Here is a 19659-nt window from a genome sequence, read left to right on the forward strand (position 1 = left end):
GAAGTCTCCCACCAGGACAAGGGCAAGTGATCTTGAGACTTCTCCTAGCTGCTTATAGAATATTTCATCTATTTCTACCTCCTGGTTGGGCGGTCTATAACAGACTCCCACCACGATATCAGCCTTGCTGGCCCTCCCCCTCATTCTTACCCATAAGCACTCAACCCTACTGTTACCCTCAATTAGCTCTTGACATTTGTAACTCTCTCTAACATAGAGGGCCACCCCACCACCTCTCCTTGCTTGCCTGTCCTTTCTGAAGAATTTGTAGCCATCCATTGCAGCACTCCAGTCATGTGAGTCATCCCACCATGTTTCTGTGATGGCAACTACATCATAGCTTTCCTGCTGTACAATGGCCTCCAGCTCCTCCTGTTTGTTGCCCATGCTGCGTGCATTAGTGTAAAAGCACTTCAGCTGGGCTAATTGTCCTGCCACTTTTTTGGGGGGACAAGCCCTAATTCCCACCTGACCGTGCTCAGACCCTTCTGTAGTTACCAACCTATCACTACCCCCCTCATGTCTTCGCTACCTCATGGATCACCATTCCCCACCTCCACTGAGACAACGGACTGCAAGACCTTGCTAGCACTTTTACCCACAAGCACTGGCATGCTGCTCCCAGGCTCCACTTTAGTAATCCCGGTTTCATCCCCACCCCCCTTCAAACCTAGTTTAAAGCCCTTTCAATGAGCCCTGCTAACTCTTGTCCCAGGATCCTTCTTCCCCTTCAGGTTAAGCTTTCCCCACCTGTTGCCAGCAGGCCTGGTGCCCTGCAGATCAACCCACGATCAAAGAAACCAAAGTCCTGCCGGTTGCACCAGTCTCGGAGCCAGGAGTTCATCTGCTGGCTCTGCCTGTTTATCCCCTCATCAATCCCTGCAATTGGTGGGATAGATGAGAACACAACTTGTGCTCCTGATCCCTTAACCAGCCGTCCCAGGGCCCTAAAGTCTCTCTTCATTGCCCTTAGACTTCTGGTAGCTACCTCATCACTGCCTACTTGAAATGTCAGTAATGGGTAGTAATCTGAGGGCCGAACTAGGGTAGGGAGTTTTCTCCGTATGTCCTTAATCCTGGCCCCAGGGAGGCAGCTGACTTCCCTGTGGGATGGGTCTGGTCTACAAATGGGGCCCGCTGTTCCCCTCAGAAGGGAGTCACCCACCACAATTACCTTTCTTTTTTTCTTAATTGAGGAAGTCCTAAGGCATGGGGGTGAGTGACTAGCCCTGGGCAATTCACTGGATGGATCTTCCTCTCTATCCTCATTTACCTGGCCCTCAAGTTCCAAAGCCCCATAGCTATTGTGCAAGGGCAACTGGGAAGGTGAGGGGAGCTGGGAGGGGTTTGGCTTGCCCCTCTGAGGAAGGACCTGTCTCCATTCCCCCCTGTCCCTTAAGTCCCTTCCTTCTGCCTGGTGACAGGAGGGGAGGGGATCATCCACTTCTTGTAGAGCCTCTTCCTGCTGCCTTTGCCTCAGGGTATGGCTCCACCAATCTATTTCACTCCCCCATTCTCTGATGCTTCTTAACCTTTCTACCTCCTCCCTCAGTTCAACCACCTGCCTGAGCAGATCATTTATTCGATCACACCGCACCCAGGCGGTGTCTCTGGCTCCCTCTGGTACAAGTGCCAGGCTCAGGCATTCGCTGCAGCTGGAGACCTGCACGGCCGTGTGTTTGTGTGGGAGCTCGGTCTGAGTTCCCACATTCTTTCTTGCAGTGGATTTTGGCCGTGTGGTGGCCATGTTCTTCTCTAGCACCAGGAGGGGACCAATCACTGCCGGCTGCTTCCCATGCGCCCTGCGCACGTGTGCCTGCGGGCTGATGTTCCACCCCTTGCGCTCACCATGTGCACCCAACTCGCGCTGCACCACTGAGTAGGCTATAGCCGCTTTTAAATTTGCCGCGGCTCGCCCGGCCCACCCCCAGCCACGTCAGCCTCACGGCTCCCTCACGAGATTCCCGACTCGTTTCGGGCCTCTCTGCTCTCCCTCGGCTTCTGTGTCTCTGGGAATCCCCCTCTCCGTCTCGATCTAGCTCAGTTTTAAAGACACAGTCGAGAGCTTGTGGGTGAGGATTAAGGGGCAGGCCAATATGAGAGACACTGTTGTGGGTGTTTATTACAGGCCACCTGATCAGGATGGGGAAGTTGATGAAGCCTTTTACAGTCAGCTGAAAGTAGCCTCGCAACTACCTCGTTTGCCTTGGTTCTCATGGGGGACTTGAATCACCCTGATATCTGCTGGGAAGGCTACATAGCCAGGCATCTATAGTCCAGGAAGTTCCTCCAGTGTATTGACAATAAATTTTTGACTAAGGTGGTGGAGGAGCCAACAAGGAGAGGTGTACTACTGGACCTAGTTCTGACAAACAAAGAGGGACTGGTGGAGGACATTAAGGTTGGGGGCAGCCTTGGCTGCAGTGACCATGAAAAGACAGAGTTTAGGATTGTGGGTAGTATGCGCAAAACAAAAAGTAGGACTGAAACCTTGGATTTCAGGAGGGCTAACTTTGACCTCTTCAAGAAACTCATTGGAGAAATCCCATAGGATAGGGCTCTGGAAGGTAGGGGGGCTCAAGAGAGCTGGTCGATATTCAAATATCGCTTTCTCCAAGCTCAGGATTGGTGCATCCCTAAGAGCAAGAAATCAGGCAAGGGAAGCAGGAGACCTGCGTGGTTGAGCAGGGAGCTTCTGAAAAAACTCAAGTGGAAGAAGGAAGTGTACACTGAGTGGAAGAAGGGACTGACCACTTGGGAAGATTACAAGAATGCCATTAGGGTATGCAGGGATGAAACGAGGAAAGCCAAGGCCTCCTTGGAATTAAACCTGGCAAGGGATGTCAAAGTCAACAAGAAGGGTTTTTTCAAGTATATTGGAGGCAAAAGGCAAACTAGAGAAAATGTGGGCCTGCTGTTGAATGAGATGGGTGCCATGGTGACAGAGGATGCAGAGAAGGCGGAGTTGCTGAATGCCTTCTTTGCTTCAGTCTTTACTGCTCAGGCCAGCCCTCAGGAGCCACAGACTTCGGAGGCAACAGAGAAAGTCTGGACAGAGGAAGACTTCCCCTTGGTGGAGGAAGATCAAGTTAGAGAACAGTTAAGTAAACTGGATATCCGCAAGTCCATGGGTCCTGATGGGATGCACCCACAAGTGCTGAGGGAGCTGGCAGAAGTCATTGCTGGGCCACTCTCCATCATCTTTGAAAGGTCCTGGAGAACAGGCGAGGTGCCCGAGGACTGGAGGAAAGCCAATGTTGCTCCAGTCTTCAAAAAGGGCAAGAAGGAGGACCCAGGAAACTACAGGCCGGTCAGCCTCACCTCCATCCCTGGAAAGATGATGGAACGCCTCATTCTGGGCGTCATCTCAAAGCATATGAAGGAAAAGAAAGCTATCAGAAGTAGTCAACAAGGATTCACCAAGGGGAAATCATGTCTGACTAACCTGATAGCCTTCTACGATGGCATGACTGGATGGATAGATGAGGGGGGGGGGTGGTGGATGTTGTCTACCTTGTCTTCAGCAAGGTTTTTGACACCGTCTCCCACAGCATCCTCATAGGTAAGCTTAGGAAGTGTGGATTAGATGAATGGACATTAGATGAATGAGGTGGATTGAAAACTGGCTGAAAGACAGAGCTCAGAGGGTCGTGATTAGTGGCACAGAATCTAGTTGGAGGTCCTTGACTAGTGGTGTTCCCCAGGGATCAGTACTGGGTCCAGTCCTCTTCAATATATTTATCAATGACCTGGATGAAGGGATGGAAGGTACCCTCAGCAAGTTTGCTGATGATACAAAACTGGGAGGGATGGCTGACACACCGGAAGGCTGTGCCACCATACAGCGAGACCTGGACAGGCTGGAGAGTTGGGCAGAGAGGAACCTGATGAAATTCAACAAAGGCAAGTGTAGGGTGCTGCACCTGGGGAGGAATAACCCCCTGCACCAGGACAGGCTGGGGGCTGACCTGCTGGAGAGCAGCTCTGAGGAAAAAGACCTGGGAGTCCTGGTGGACAACAGGATGACCATGAGTCAACATGAGTGCCTTTGTGGCCAAGAAGGCCAATGGCATCCTGGGGTGCATCAGGAAGAGTGTGACCAGCAGGTCGAGGGAGGTTACTACTCTGCCCTGGTGAGGCCCTATCTGGAGTACTGTGTCTGGTTCTGGGCTCCCCAGTCCAAGAAGGACAGAGAACTGCTGGAGAGGGTACAGCAGAGGGCTACAAAGATGATTAGGGGCCTGGAGTATCTCTCTTATGAGGAAAGGCTGAGGGACTTGGGTCTTTTTAGTCTGGAGAAGAGAAGGCTGAGGGGGGATCTGATCAATGCTTATAAATACTTAAAGGGTGGGTGTCAAGAGGATGGGGCCAGTCTTTTTTCACTGGTGCCCAGTGATAGGACAAGAGGAAATGGGCACAAACTTGAATATAAGAAGTTCCATCTAAACATGAGGAGGAACTTCTTTACTTTGAGGGTGGCAGAGCACTGGAATAGGCTGCCCAGAGAGGTGGTGGAGTCTCCTTCTCTGGAGACATTCAAAACCCACCTGTACGCCATTCTGTGCAACCTGATCTGGCAGGGGAGTTGGACTCGATCTCTAGAGGTCCCTTCCAATCCCGTATCATATGTGACTGTGATTCTGTGAGCCAGCTAGATTGTGAGAATTTATAGAACAACAGTTTAGGGAGTCTCATCTGATCCAGCTGAAGATGCCATTACAAGGACCCTTGCAAATGAGACACCTGTCAACATCCAGACAACAACTGTCCATCCTGTTTGAGCAATTCCCCAACTTGTATCTGGCTGTGTACCTTGTTGATCCTGTCCTTGCCTTGCTGACTTGATTTCCTGGCTTGACCTTGGACCTGCCTTCTCACTATGGCTTTGCTTATCATTGGACCGTAACTGACCCTGGTCACTGTCACCAGACCTGCTCTGCTCTCCTTGTTCAGGTGCTGTGAGACTGCACCCTTTGTTGTTGAGGCCATTGCCTCTCTGCCTTGCTGTTACCCTCAGCTCCCAGATCACCTGCTCCTGTGGAGCAGCCACTCTTGCTGCTCCCTGACAATGACCACCAAATCAACTGGAAACTTTGAACATTTTTTTTACCAAGTTCTAACTAGCATGTTTGTCCGATATTTGAAAGATAACCAGACTCCAAATCTGGACATACTTCCAAATTATGAAAAAATGCAGTCATTTTGAAAAGAAACTTGGTTTTGGAATGAGACAAAAATGCTATAAACAAACTGATTCTTAAGTTATTCCACCAATTCAAAACACAAGGATTTGTTCAGTTATCAGAGCACTGACAGACAGCTAGCATTCCAACTGCCAAGAAAGATTAATTAAATTTGAGTAATACCTGCCCTTTCCCAGGCTTCTCAAGGCAGCAAGAAAGCTTATTATGCAGTATCAAACTTGAAAATAATGTAACACATTACATATTGGACTAATGTTAATCAATTTGTGTTTTTAAGGAGAGGAACTGTTAAGGGAAAAACACAAACAAGAACAGAAACATGAAAGCAAGTCTTGTCAGTAATTCAACCTGAAAACTTTTCCCTTCTGTATTCCACATATATTAGTGTATATATATCATATAGCCCACATATACATTACTGATATATCACTGAACACAATTCCAATGCACATTTCTACAGACTGAAAGAAATCCAGTGTACAAGCATGATTCCTTACTAAAAGATTAGGAAAACACTTGAATGGTGCTAGATAGGATGACATTTTAAAGCTACAGTAAGGAACAATAGGTTCCTGTCTATAAAACCTGGAGTTGCCATCTCCAAATATAGAAAAGAAAGCCATTGCAAAAAACTCTTAGCATTGTTAACTAGCTCAAACCTCAGAAGACACAAGTTATAGGAATAAGACATGTTACTGTGCCTAACGTATTAACAATGACATTACCACTCTATTACCTGTGAGGGTCAGTATGGTAAACCACAAATATTTAGAATAGCAAGGGAAGCGAGCAAGAAGAAAAATATGCTACAAGACAAATATCTCTTTAATCAACTAAAAAAATTGTCTTGAGTGAAGTAAGTACATATATTTCATAAAAAGCCAGAGAGATTTCAAAGTGTAACACTGAAAGTTAGCTACTGGGCCTGGAAAACAAACACTATTAGTACAGTAAAGTCAATGTGATTCATAAAAAAATGCACCTTTTAAGTGGAACATTTATGCAAACCTCACCTTGTCACTGTCATTGCTGCAGATGTGATCTTGATGGATTGACTGGCATTGAAACGAAGTGCCAATGCTACCTACAAGAGAAGCAGGGGAGGAGAAGGAAAAAAATTCATTAAAATGAAAACCCAATTCCTATGAACACTAAAAATAGACAACTGTACCAGTCAGAAACTATTTTTACATGGCAGAGATATTTACTTGCCAAACATCTGTATCAGACAGCTCTTATATTCAAGACAATAAGCAGCAGAGAGACATTTTTCAGTGTGCCAGAAATAACTTCACCCAGATTATTTTTTTAGATGCTCAAAGATAACAAAATTAGCACTGGTACATCAATCCAAAACAAACATATGCAGTAAAATACATATGCACAAACTTAAGTAAGGACTAAGCTGTACTGAACCAAAATAATTAGAAGCTGGGAACAGTGTTTAGCTAATGTGCAAATGAATACATGTACAGAGTCTGTACACTGGAGAAAAAAAAGAGTCTCCCTCTTCCCATTGAGTAAAGACACTTAACCAAAAAAAAAAGTAGAAAAAGCAGTCTCATTTGTAAAGCTGCATTATTACATGGTTTCCTTGTGGAAGATGTACCTAAAGCTTTTCCCTAACAATTTCTCACTGTTTTTGAAGCTTTGAAATGGGAATAGTTTTATTTTGTAATTTCACATACAACATTTTTATGCATCTTCATGGTCCACATTGCTTTGGACCGTAAGAGGACTGATCAAAGATCTTGTAAGAATGCTTGACAAAATACAGACCAGGCACAGGCAGAAATAATTTCCAGTGCAAGGTCTCCTTAGACACCTCTCCCAACACAGTTATTTGGAAAAAAATTTGTGATGTGTCATTGCTTACTGCCATCACTACTTTAGTTTAACAAAAATTTATCAGATATTAAAACTGCTTTCAATGTTTTTTTCTTGCTTTTAAAGTAGAAAGTCAAGAATCATATGCGAGCTTCAGTTGATACGTGAGTACATTCACTTTGCTGTAAAATTATTTTGTTCAAGGACATGATCTTCAAAGTTAATGTTTTGGAAAAGTTTTAATCCCTCCATTTTCAAATGGAAAGAAAGCTTAAGAGCATGTCTTTTGGTTATGCACTCCCTAGTCAAGTAATCCCATAATTGTATTTTAGGAAGGAAAAAAACAGGCGAAAAAATTGGTAGAATCTCCCTGTTAGTCTGAACACCCCTCATGCATGATTTCAATACACTGAAATTGTTAAATTGCTACAGACTACTTTTAACTAGTACATAAATGTAATAAATAGCCATTAAACCTAGATTTTTGCCTTGAACCTAAAAAAATGATACCAGTTGCAAATTACAAAAATTGATCCAGCTGTCACAGCTTATTTAAAACTGTTAGCATATGTGATCACAAGCAGGCTTTGAAGTGAATCTAGATTTCTGTGGTGGCTTAACATTGGCTGCCAGGTGCCCAACAAGCTGCTCTCTCACTCCCTCTCCTCAGCAAGACAGAGAAAGCTTGTGGGTCGAGATGAGGACAGGGAGATGGCTCACCAATTATCATCATGGGTAAACAGACTCAACTTGGGGAAATTAATTTAATTTATTGCCAAATAAAAATAGAGTAGGATAGTGGAAAAAAAAACCCAAAACCTAAAAGCACTTTCCCCTCACCCCCCTTCCTCCCAGGCTCAACTTCACTCCTGACTCTTCTACCTCCTCCCCCCACCCTGCTCCACAGGGGAATGGGGGTTGCAGTCAGTTCAGTTCATTACAATTGGTCTCTGCCACTCCTTCCTCCTCACAATCTTCCCCTGCTCCAGCATGGGGTCTCTCCCACGGAAGACAGTTCTTCACAACCTTCTCCAACGTCAGTCCTTCTCGCAGGCTGCAGTTCTTCAAGAACTGCTCCAGCATGGGTTCCCTGCAGGGTCACAGGTCCTGCCAGAAAACCTGCTCTGGCATGAGCTCTCCATGGACTGCAGCTTCCTTCAGGACATACCCACCTGCTGCGGCATGGGGTCCTCCACGTGCTGCAGGGTGGATATGTGCTCCACTGTGGACCTCCATGGGCTGCAGAGGGACAGGCTGTCTCACCATGGTCTTCACCATAGGCTGCAAGGGAATCTTTGCTCTGGCACCTGGAGCACCTCCTCCCCCTCTTTCTTCACTGACCTTGGTGCGTGCAGGGGTGTTTCTCTTATATTTTATCAATCCTCTCTCCCAGCTGCTGCTTCACAACATTTTTTATCCTTTCTTAAATGTGTTATCACAGAGGCGCCACCAGCATCATTCATTGGTTCAATTTGGCCAGCAGCGGGTCCGTCTTGGAGCTGGCTGGAACTGGGTCTGTCCAACATGGGGACAGCTGCTGATGTCTTCTCACAGAAGCACCCCCTGCAGCCCCTCCCCTTGCTTCCACTATCAAAACCTTGCCACATGATCTGGTTTGCAGTAAAACAGAACCAACTTTCTGTTCAGTAATTTTACTTCTTAGCTAGGCCTCTTCTAACTCTCTGAAATTAACAGCATATTGTACAGAAAACTGTTCGTTCTTAAAGTGATAAGACCTATATTTATAGTCAATGCCAAGGAATGGTACGTAGAGAGGCTCTTGCTTATACTTATTGCTATAACAACCAAGGTCAGCTAATTTCGTTATTTGCCCCACTGGAGGGTCAGAAATGGAAAAGCGTAGAGGGGTCCCACCTGCAGGGAGGAGAGGACAGGACAGGTGACCCAAAACTGACCAACAGGGGTATTCCATCCCATCTGTCCCATGCTCAATATAAAAGGTGAAGGATCAAAGGGTCAGCCCTCTTTCTTCAATGGCCGATGTCCAAGGAGGACCCTGTCTGTTCATCTGCCTTTGAACCGATCCATGTGTTCCTGACTCCAGATTTGGAATCCAGTTCCCATCCATCATTGAGTCCAGTCTGGGACTTCCCCAGTGCCTGCCAGTGACGTCATCCTGGGAGCTTGAGACAGTTTTGTATATATTGTATGTTTTTCATTATTTTCTTTTTATTTTATTAATAATATTTAATTGAAGTAGTTTAGTTCCTTCTGAACTCTTAAATCTCTTTATCTCTCCTCCTCCTCTACTTGGAGCAAGAGGTGGAGGAGAGAATCTGTTGTCTCATCATTGGCCAATCTGGCCTAAACCACAACAAGTTGTTATTCTGTTTGCGTTTATCTCCCTGTATGCACATACATCTCCTGTGTGCATGTGCAACTCTCCCTGTGTTTGTGTGCACAAGTGTCTCCATGTGTGAGCACATGAGCATTTCCCTCCGTGTTTACATGTGTATGAGTGTCTGTATACATCTCCCTCTGTGTGTTGGTGTGCACAAGTGTCCTCCTCTGTGTGTGTGTACACAAGTGTCTGTGTGTGTGTCCACAACTACCTGATTGGAGGATACAGAGGTGGAGTCAGTCTCTTCTTGGAGGTGTGCAGCAATAGGAAGACAGGTGATAGACACAAGTTGGAACATGGGAAGTTCCAATTAGGAAGAAAAAAATTTACCATGAAGGTGGTCAAATACTGGAACAGGTTGCCCAAATATGTTGTAGTATCTCCATCCTTGGAGGTGTTCAAGGCTCTGAGCAACCTGATCTAATTAGACTTGTTCTGAGCAGGAGGTTGAACTAGATGAACTCTGGAGGGACCTCTGGAGGTCCCTTTCAACCTAAATTATTCTATGATTCTACGAGTGTGCATGTGTCTGTGCATCTCTGTGGACACTACTTGTAAAATATGTTTAGTTGTTACTGTTTAGTTACTCCCAAAATTTGAAGAGTTTAATAGTATAGTCTTGATCCTTTTGGCAAAAACAGAAAACTTGTTTTCAAGAATATGACTAACAGGATTTTCAGCAACATCAAAAAAATTTAACTTCCTGATTCCACAAATAGGTGCACAACTCATTCTCTGGTTGCAAATATTTAAATGCACTAAATACATTTTCACAGATCCAAAATGGTCTTTTCCCAGGATAGGGAGTGGGATAGGAATCATTTCTTCTCCCCCATCTACACACCACCTGATTTGGTCTGTAAAATATCTACATTTTCTTAACACTAGAAGATTAATTGCAGATCATAATACATATACGCTCTATATAAGTTTGAAATTATAACTAACAATCTGCTATCCAAACACATTGTAAAACCTAACCGTTTGATTTTGGTACCCAAAGGAGCTTAACTCTGAACAAACTGGTCCTAACTGTTCCAAGTGCCATAGTTGCAAACAAGCTTTTCTGACTGCAACATCACTTCCAACAAAGATTGCTCAAAAACTCAGTGTTTAGCACAGGATCTGCATTAATGAAGACCAAAACTTTTGAACAACCCCCCCAAATCTGCATCCCTTTTCAGACAAAAGACAAGAAAGAAAGTGAACTCCCCCTAATCCAATGGCAAGATCTTGGTACACAGTTACCAGGACTGTGATGAACTGAACAAGCAATAAAGGTTCTATTTCTTTACTGTACCTAAGATTTTCCAAGTCACAGGTAATGTAAAACCTTTTCTTTCATAGTAATACACTAAGTCAATTTTATTATGAGATTATCAGAAGTGTGGGAGAGGATTTGGAATCAGACTTAAACCTGAGCTGTTCAACTACACCAAGAATGTCCAATTTCTAAACAGCAGAACTGAAATGAACTTTTGTCAAGTAAAACTTCCCTTTCTGAGATCACTTATATCTGGAGAAGACTTTTTTTTCTGTTAAATATCATCTTTTGTGAAAGGCCCACATAACTGGGGGGGAGAGATAGCTACATAAGAAGTGATCTCCAATACATATACACAGATATTTCTGCAATATATAAACCAATTCAAATGTGAAAATTAAAATTATTTCTAAATTTTTAACATGGTATTCCTTTAAAACATTTCTAACCACAAATTCCAAGGGAGAGTGGTGAACCCTGTTGTGTATAAAATATATCTAATTTTAGAGTAAGATTTCTAACCGTGTAAACATCAATACTCCAGACTTCCATAAGTCATCTAAGTAACTCCCCAAGACATAAGCACAGTTACAAATATATTCTAGGAAAGGACTAATTAGTCTATTTCTCTATGCTCCAAAGAATGATCTCTCATTGTTTGCTGTGCTCCCTGCACCAATGCATAATTACTGACTTCATATATATAAACCCTATGTTATAGATATGGTTATTATATGCAGTTATATAGTTATAGATAAAGGGGTTTAATATATTTTATATATACAATAGTTCTTATTGCCATATGAAAACAATGGTAAAAAACATCTAAGACCCCAATCCTGAAAGCACAGTTGTGTTGAAAATGAAATCATTTGGGAAATCCCAATGCAGTCTAAAAGAGAACTCCCATGTTAAAGAATAAACACATAAGCTTAAGTGTTAGGGCCTCAGTCTTGAAAACATCATAGCTCCAAAATAAAAGTGAATTGAGTGGTCAAAAGCTGTTCCTCAGAGGGATAACATCATGTAACCATTTTTAACAGGAAATGGACCTGACAAAAAGTCAGGTGTCAAATGGCCAATATACAGAGATTATTAGGAAGAAAGATATGATTTCCATAAGATGATGTTTTCACAGCATTTTGGAGTTACCAAGATGTAAAAGAATTTAAGAAGCTATATCAGTCTTAATAATAGTTTCAAAAGACGCTGAAAGTAAAGGAAAAAAGTAGTCAATCAGCTAGGGGCTGCTTTGGATTTATATACGCATGTATTTTTGGAACTGAATGCCACTCCTGAAGGACTGCAAGTTTCCCCACAAAACAAATATTCTAAAAATCAAACACTTGATGCTTACAAAAGTGTGCCAGTTCACTTTCCAATACCAATGAAGCCAAAGGACAGTAAGAAGGCAAGCAGCCAGTTACTCATTAAGGAAATTAAGTAAGAGTACATCACCCATACACTTATGCTATATACTACATTTATCAACAGATCAGCTGCATTAGGGAGTTGTTTCTTTACCAAAGAACCATAGACAATCACTGAATCTCAACCTGGCCTTGGATGTTAAAAACAATAAAAATAATTTCTATAAATACATTATTAACAACAGGAGGACTCGGGAGAATCTCCATCCTCTATTGGATGCGGGAGGTAACATAGTGACAAAGGATGAGGAGAAGGCTGAGGTACTTAATGCCTTCTTTCCCTCAGTCTTTAGTAGTAGAGTAGGTTGTTCCCTGAGTACCCGGACCCCTGAGCTAGCAGATAGGGGCGGGGAGCAGAATGACGCCCCCGTAATCCAAAGGGAGGTGGTGAGGGACCTGCTCCAACACCTGGACATAAACAAGTCTATGGGGCCAGATGGGATTGACCCAAAGGTACTGAGGGAGCTGGCAGAAGTGCTCACTGAGCCACTTTCCATCTTTTGCCAGCAGTTCTGGCAAACCGGGGAGGTCCCAGCTGACTGGTGTCTAGCAAATGTGATGCCCATCCACAAGGGTTGGAAGGATGATCGGGGGAACTACAGGCCTGTCAGTCTGACCTTGGTGCCTGGGAAGGTCATGGAACAGATCATCCTGAGTGCCATTATGCGGCGCATGAAGGACGCCCAGGCGATCAGGCCCAGCCAGCATGGGTTCATGAGGGGAGGTCCTGCTTGACAAACCTGATCTCCTTCTATGACAAAGTGACCCGCTTGGTGGATGAGGGAAAGGCTGTGGATGTTGTTTAGCTGGACTTTAGTAAGGCCTTTGATACAGTCTCCCACAGTATCCTCCTGGAGAAACCGGCTGCCCATGGCTTGGATGGGAGTACCCTCCGCTGGGTTAAAAACTGGCTGGAGGGCCGGGCCCAGAGAGTGGTGGTGAATGGAGTTAAATCCAGTTGGTGGCCAGTCACGAGTGGTGTCCCCCAGGGCTCGGTATTGGGGCCAGTTCTCTTTAATATCTTTATCAATGATCTGGACGAGGGGATCAAGCGCACCCTCAGTAAGTTTGCAGACGACAGCAAGTTGGGCGGGAGCGTGGACCTGCTGGAGGGTAGAAAGGCTTTGCAGAGGGATCTGGACAGGCTGGATCGATGGGCCGAGGCCAATGGGATGAGGTTCAACAAGGCCAAGTGCCGGGTCCTGCATTTCAGTCACAACAACCCCAGGCAGCGCTACAGGCTTGGGGCAGAGTGGCTGGAGATCTGCCTGGCAGAAAAGGACCTGGGGGTGTTGGTTGACTGTTGGCTGAACATGAGCCAGCAGTGTGCCCAGGTGGCCAAGAAGACCAACAGCATCCTGGCCTGTGTCAGGAACAGCGTGGTGAGTAGGACTCGGGAGGTGATCGTCCCCCTGTACTGGGCACTGATGAGGCCCCACCTCCAGTACTGTGTCCAGTTTTGGGCCCCTTACCACAAAAAAGACATGGAGGTGCTGGAGTGGGTCCAGAGAAGGGCAATGAAGCTGGTGAGGGGTCTGGAGAGTAAGTCTTTTGAGGAAAGACTTTGGGAGCTGGGGTTGTTCAGCCTAGAGGAAAGGAGGCTGAGGGGAGACCTTATTGCTCTCTACAACTCCCTGAAAGGAGGGAGTAGAGAGGTGGGGGTCGGTCTCTTCTCCCAAGTAACAGGTGACAGGACAAGAGGAAATGGCCTCAAGTTGCGCCAGGGGAGGTTCGGATTGGATATTAGGAAAAATTTTTGCACTGAAAGGGTTATTAAGCATTGGAATGGGCTGCCCAGGGAAGTGGTTGAGGCACCATCCCTGGAGGTATTTAAAAGACAGGTTGACATAATGTTTAGTGACATGGTTTAGTGATGTGTTTTTTTATCAGTTAGGTTGATGGTTGGGCTAGATGATCTTAAAGGTCCCTTCCAACCTAGACAATTCTATGATTCTATGATTCTATGAAACAGAATAACTACAGTCAAAGTTACACAACCCTGGTATTATTCAGAATACAACAAAACTTTATATGATAGTACAAACATATTTAAAGGCACAGTAAAAAAACAGTTATTTCAAATAAAAAATCCCCAACAATATTGTACCAACAGGCTAGGAAATATGAAGACAGCACAGATACTATATTAACAATTATTATACTAAGAACAAATATGCCCTCTCAAATTTAATTACAGCATTTCTTCTCCAACAGCATAATTTATAATGCCACATCTGATGCTAAAAAAAAATTATATATGAAAGATCTCAAAGCATGGAACGCTTCTATCCTAACACCCAACTCGGGCCCTGTGGCAAGACCCATGCACCCCTTTGAGCTATACGGAGCAAGTGAGTTCAGAAACTTTCTCCAGCAGTCCAGTCCACTCAACGATTCCAACACCAGAAATAAATACAAGGAGAAAATACACAAAGAAGGAAATGGCTTCTCAACACAGTCCTGAAGACTCCACAAACCCCCGGTCTTGGTGAGTCTGTTTCTCTTAACCCCCAATACACTCCAAAGTTTCAGCTGTTCGCCAGGAGGTACAAAACTTGAACAAGAGCCCCAACAAGTTTATTTGTTTTGGTATAACCCTAGCAGAGCTTTTGCTCAGTCCCTTTTCCGGGAGCCCCGACATCTCCCCCGTGTGCGCTGCTGCTCTTGTGTCACCCCCGGGGACTCAGCACCCTCCGGGCCGCGAGGCGACCACTCAAGAAGGTCACAAGCTCTGAGGGCAGAGACACCCCAAAGAAGATGGAGGGCGATACCATGACTCTGGTCTCTTCCCCATCCCCGCGTGTTTTACCGCCTGGTGTCCAGACACCCATCGTGTCTCCCGTGGGGACATATACCCGGCGGGGCGGGCATAACTCCACTGAAGTGTTGCGAAGGGTGTCAACTTCTGGGACCTTTGGGGGAGAAGACGAACAAAGGGGTAGTCCGGGGGGGGGGGGGGGGGGGGGAGGGGATAACCTTCCCCGCCCCAAAATACTTCTCCGCCTCCACACGCACCGCTTACCTGACACAGGGGCTCTGGTGCCCGGGGCGGCGATGTGTAATCCTCTGCCCTGAGTCTGTCTCTGAATTCCTTGCTCCGGGAGGCTCGGCCTGTGTAGGGTTGGCGGCGGCTGCTGGCAGAGGGTGGGGGGAGGCGGCTGCTGGAAACGAGCAGCGCCCCCGTTCATGGCGAAGCTGAGGAAGCTGGAGTGGATTCGGGGGGGCTCCAGGAGGAGGAAGGGAGCTGGGGGGGGGCGACGGCTGCGGCAGCGATGGGGGAGGGGGAGGAGGAGAAGAAGGCAGGGGACGACAGCGCAAGAGAAGGGGGAAGGGAGACAGCGGAATGAGCCACCAATCTGCTGGTGAGCCCAACTCCTCTACCCGCTTCTCCCACCTGGCGAAGGGGATCCGATCGATCTTCAACGCCGTCCTCCCCGGACTTTGCGGATTACCGATCGTGGTTCCGCAGGCAGGCGGAAGGAAAGAGGCGGGAGTCGAGCTGCACAGCGCAAGGTTGCGAGTTGGCGGCGATCAGCATCACTTCCCCCCGCCCGCCCCCAAGCAGTTGCAGCAGATAGGGTCCCAACTGCCCAGACAGCGCACGAGGGGTGGTGGGCACGGCAACAAACTTTCTTTCGGTCTCCTCTCCCCTGCGAAGTAGCAGTATTGGGGCAAGAGGGCTGCCACCGCTCGTTGTCCCCCGGTACGGGCTCAGGGGCACTGGGCGGGGGCTGAGCCTTCTAGTTCGGCAGGAGAGGCGATTAGCTGTGCCTCACGACTCAGAGGGCATGGGCTCAGTGCAAGAGAGAAAACAAAGGCAGCATAGAAGGCTATTATACCTTTCCCTCCCCCGCCTCCGCCCTGGAAAAAATAACAGCGTTACGCCAGGGGAGCGAAAGAAAAGGGTATCTGAATCAGTGAAGTCCGTTCCCCCCCGTCCTTCCGTTTCGGGGACTTCCTCTGCCGTCTTGGCCACCCTCGTATAAGACAGCAAGGTCCACTTCTCAATCCCGTCCCTGACCGGAAGAGGGGGGTGATTCCCGGCGGGTGCCTGTTCATGTATTAGATCCGCCTTTGTGTGTGTGTACGCCTTCCCATCTCCCTATGTAGGGAAGGGGCAAATCCTCTGTCCCCTAACGCTGGTCTGGCTGCTCTCAGGGAAAAAGTTGCTTCCTTCCTCCTCTGCCATCGGCCTCACCAGCCCAGGATAAATTACACACGGTGAGACAGAAGAGTGAGACAGAAGAGTGCTCAGCTCGCAGCCAGCCCTGCATCTTCCCACTTCCATACCAACTCTGTCCACTTGGATCCCAAGGCAGCAGAGAGGGCCAGCGTGCCTTTCTGGAACACCAGCTCCTGCACAGGACAGAATGTGACAACCAGGGGAGAGCCTCATCCCCAGCAGACACACAAACTTTTCTCCCCTTGTTTTATTCTCCCCTCTTCTTCCTTTCTCCACCTCTTTTCCTTCCATCCCACTCCCATTGCCAGCATTCAGCTGCACCATCAGGTCTCAGCCCAACCACCTTGGATATCCCTTGGCCATGCTGGAAGGGAAAAGCTGTACTGCATCATACAGCACTTGAGATGCTAGGGCACATCCCTCTCCCAGGCCTTGTTCCCTTCTTTCTTTCCCCATATTCTACTTGCCTCCACCCCCAGCAGTGGCAGTGACAGATGTCTCAGCAGTCAAGAGCTTGGTGCTAAGCTCAGGCAGAGCTCCACTCATCTTTTTTTCCCTTCTCCTTTAAAAAGCTTATGACCAAAGCATACAAGCAATGGAAGGAGGGCAGGCCCGCAGGGACTGATACATGTGCACACAGAAAACAGAAAGCCACTCGCTAGCAGTACTGCCTGTACTGCGTGGCATATACTGGAGCATCACACATATGAAGAAAGGCTGAGAGAGCTGGGGCTGTTCAGCCTAGAGGAGAGAAAGCTCAGAGGAATCTTATCAATGTATACAAAGGGAGGGAGGGTGCAAAGAAGACAGAGCCAGGCTCTTTCCAGGGGTGTCCAGTGACAGGACAAGAGGCAACGGGCATAAAGTGAAAGAGAGGAGGTTCCGCCTGAACATCAGGAAGCACTTCTTTACTGTGAGGGTGACAGACCGCTGGGACAGGTTGCCCAGAGAGGTTGTGGAGTCTCCCTCCTTGGAGATAATGCAAAAGCCATCTGGACGTAGTCCTGGGCAACTGGCTCTCGGTGGCCCTGATTGAGCAGGGGGGTTGGACCAGAAGACCTCCAGATGTCCCTTCCAACCTCAACCATTCTGTGATTCTGTCTATGTGTGCAGACACAGAGCTATAAACTCAACAGGGAAGGCTTGAAAGGGTTTGGTAGACTTTTCCAGCCCTGGCTCCTTGCCATCCATGCACTTCTGATTAAATGAGCCTTCATCTTACCAGAGTGGCCCTGGTTCCTGGGAGATCTGCACAAAGCCAGGGAGTATCTGCCTGCAATAAATATGCATCAATCAATCGTGTTGGAAAGCCCTGAGCAGACCAGATGCACCAAACCTGCAGTCACAGAAGTCACAGAAGTCACGGAATTGTCAGAGTTGGAAGGAACCTCTAGAGATCATCCAGTCCAACTCCCCTGCTAAAGCAGGATTGCCCAGAGCACATCACTCAGGACTGCATCCAGGCAGGTCTTGAAAATCTCCAGAGAAGGGGACTCCGTAACCTCCCTGGGCAGCCTGTTCCAGGGCTCTGGCACCCTCACCGGAAAGAAGATTTTCTGCATGTTTAAGATGGAATTTCCTCTTTTCTAGCTTGTGCCCATTGCCCCTCATCCTGTCGCCGGGCACCACTGAAAAGAGACTGGCCCCATCTTCCTTCAACCCACCCTTTAGATACTTGTAAGCATTAATAAGGTCTCCCCTCAGCCTTCTCTTCTCCAGGCTAAAGAGTCCCGGCTCCCAGTTGACGCGCGGAAACAAACCTTACAACTCGCAGAGAGTTATAAAGCAGGTATGTTTATTGCGGCGCCGGGTGCAAGGGGGATCGCTCCTCCAAACTTGCACACCGGTTTGTAAAACAAGCGTCTATTTATGATGAAAAGCATACATATTCATTAATGTGGGCTGGGTTATTATAATTAAATCTAAAAAAAGGCATTACTATTCTAATTATTTCTAGGAACTCATTATCATAAGTCTCCTCCCCTTGCCGCATGCGTACTGTCGCCTGGTGGTCGTGGGCCGGGGTCTTCTGGAGGAAGGCTCACAGTCTTCTTCACCATGTACCTTTACCTTTGTCCTAGAATGCTGGGTTGGCTGGACCCCAAACCGCAAAACTGGTCCCGACCAGATGGACACTTTACCCAGACAGTTAGGTTCCTCCTTAGCGTGCAGGCTGTTCCTGCTATCTTATACACAAGGCCAGCTCCTTATCTTGGAATGCTGGGCTCCTGGGCTCCGAGCTCTGTTCTTTGCCAAGCTGTACTAAATCCACACTAACAACCTTTAACCATTCATTCTCTGAATCACAGTGTCAACAGCCTTGCTGAAGTCAAGGTAGATGACATCTGCTGCCCTCCCCTCATCCAGCCAACCAGTTATAACATCATAGAAGGCTAGCAGATTGGTCAAGCATGATTTACCCTTGGTAAATCCATGTGGACCACTCCAAATAACTGCCTGTTCTTCAACGTGTTTGGAGATGACATCCAGAACAAGTCGCTCCATTACCTTCCCAAGGATGGAGGTGAGAGTAATTGGCCTGTAGTTCCCTGGATCCTCCTTCTTGCCCTTTTTGTAGACTGGAGTGATATTGGCCTTCCTCCAGTCCTCAGGCACCTCTCCTGTTCTCCATGACCTTTCAAAGATGATAGAGAGTGGCCCAGCAATAACATCTGCCAGCTCTCTCAGCACTCACAGGTGCATCCCATCAGGGCCCATGGACTTATGGATGTCCAGTTTGGCCAAGTGGTCTCTAACCTGGTCCTCCTCTACTGGAGGAAAATCTTCCTCTCTCTAGACCTTCCCCCTTGTCTTCAGGGTCTGGGATTCATGAGGGACAGCTTTAGCAGTGAAGACCGAAGCAAAGAAGGCATTCAGTAACTCCGCCTTCTTTGTGTCTTCCACCACTAGGGCGCCAACCTCATTCCTCAGTGGGCCTACATTTTCCCTAGTCTTCCTTTTTCTATTGATGTACTGAAAGAACCTCTTCTTGTTATCTTTAACCGTAGTGGCCAAGTTGAGTTCTGCTCGAGCTTTGGCCCTTCTACTTTTCCCCCTGCATAGCTTCACTACATCTTGGTGTTCCTCATAAGTTGCCAACCCCCTTTTCCAAAGACCGTAAGCTTTCCTTTTATTCCTGAGTTCCAGCCAAAGTTCTCTATTTAGCCAGGCTGGTCTTCTTCCCTGTCAGCGCGTTTTTCAGGACCTGGGGATGGCCTTCTCCTGTGCTTTTAAGAGTTCTTCCTTGAAGCATGACCAGCCTGGCAGGAGGCACTTGCGCCCTTCAGGACTGTCTCCCAAGGGACACTCTCAACCATGCTCCTGAACAGGCCAAAGTCTGCCCTCCGGAAGTTCAAGGTGGCAGTTCTGCTGGCTCCCCGCCTTGCTTC

General features: G+C 47.0%; 1 protein-coding gene across 1 annotated transcript in view; it reads right to left on the minus strand.

The window, feature by feature from the left end:
- The window catches only part of LOC141476630 (E3 ubiquitin-protein ligase RNF38-like), a 203746-nt gene extending 188121 nt beyond the window's left edge, over positions 1 to 15625 (minus strand). Inside the window, 3 exon segments of the mRNA XM_074165410.1 lie at positions 6218 to 6288; positions 15110 to 15340; positions 15343 to 15625. Of these exon segments, the coding sequence (XP_074021511.1) occupies positions 6218 to 6288; positions 15110 to 15340; positions 15343 to 15625 (585 nt within the window).
- Positions 15626 to 19659: the final 4034 nt, after the last annotated feature.

Source organism: Numenius arquata, chromosome W (assembly GCF_964106895.1).
Source record: "Numenius arquata chromosome W, bNumArq3.hap1.1, whole genome shotgun sequence".
In the NCBI taxonomy this organism is placed as follows: Eukaryota; Metazoa; Chordata; class Aves; order Charadriiformes; family Scolopacidae; genus Numenius; species Numenius arquata.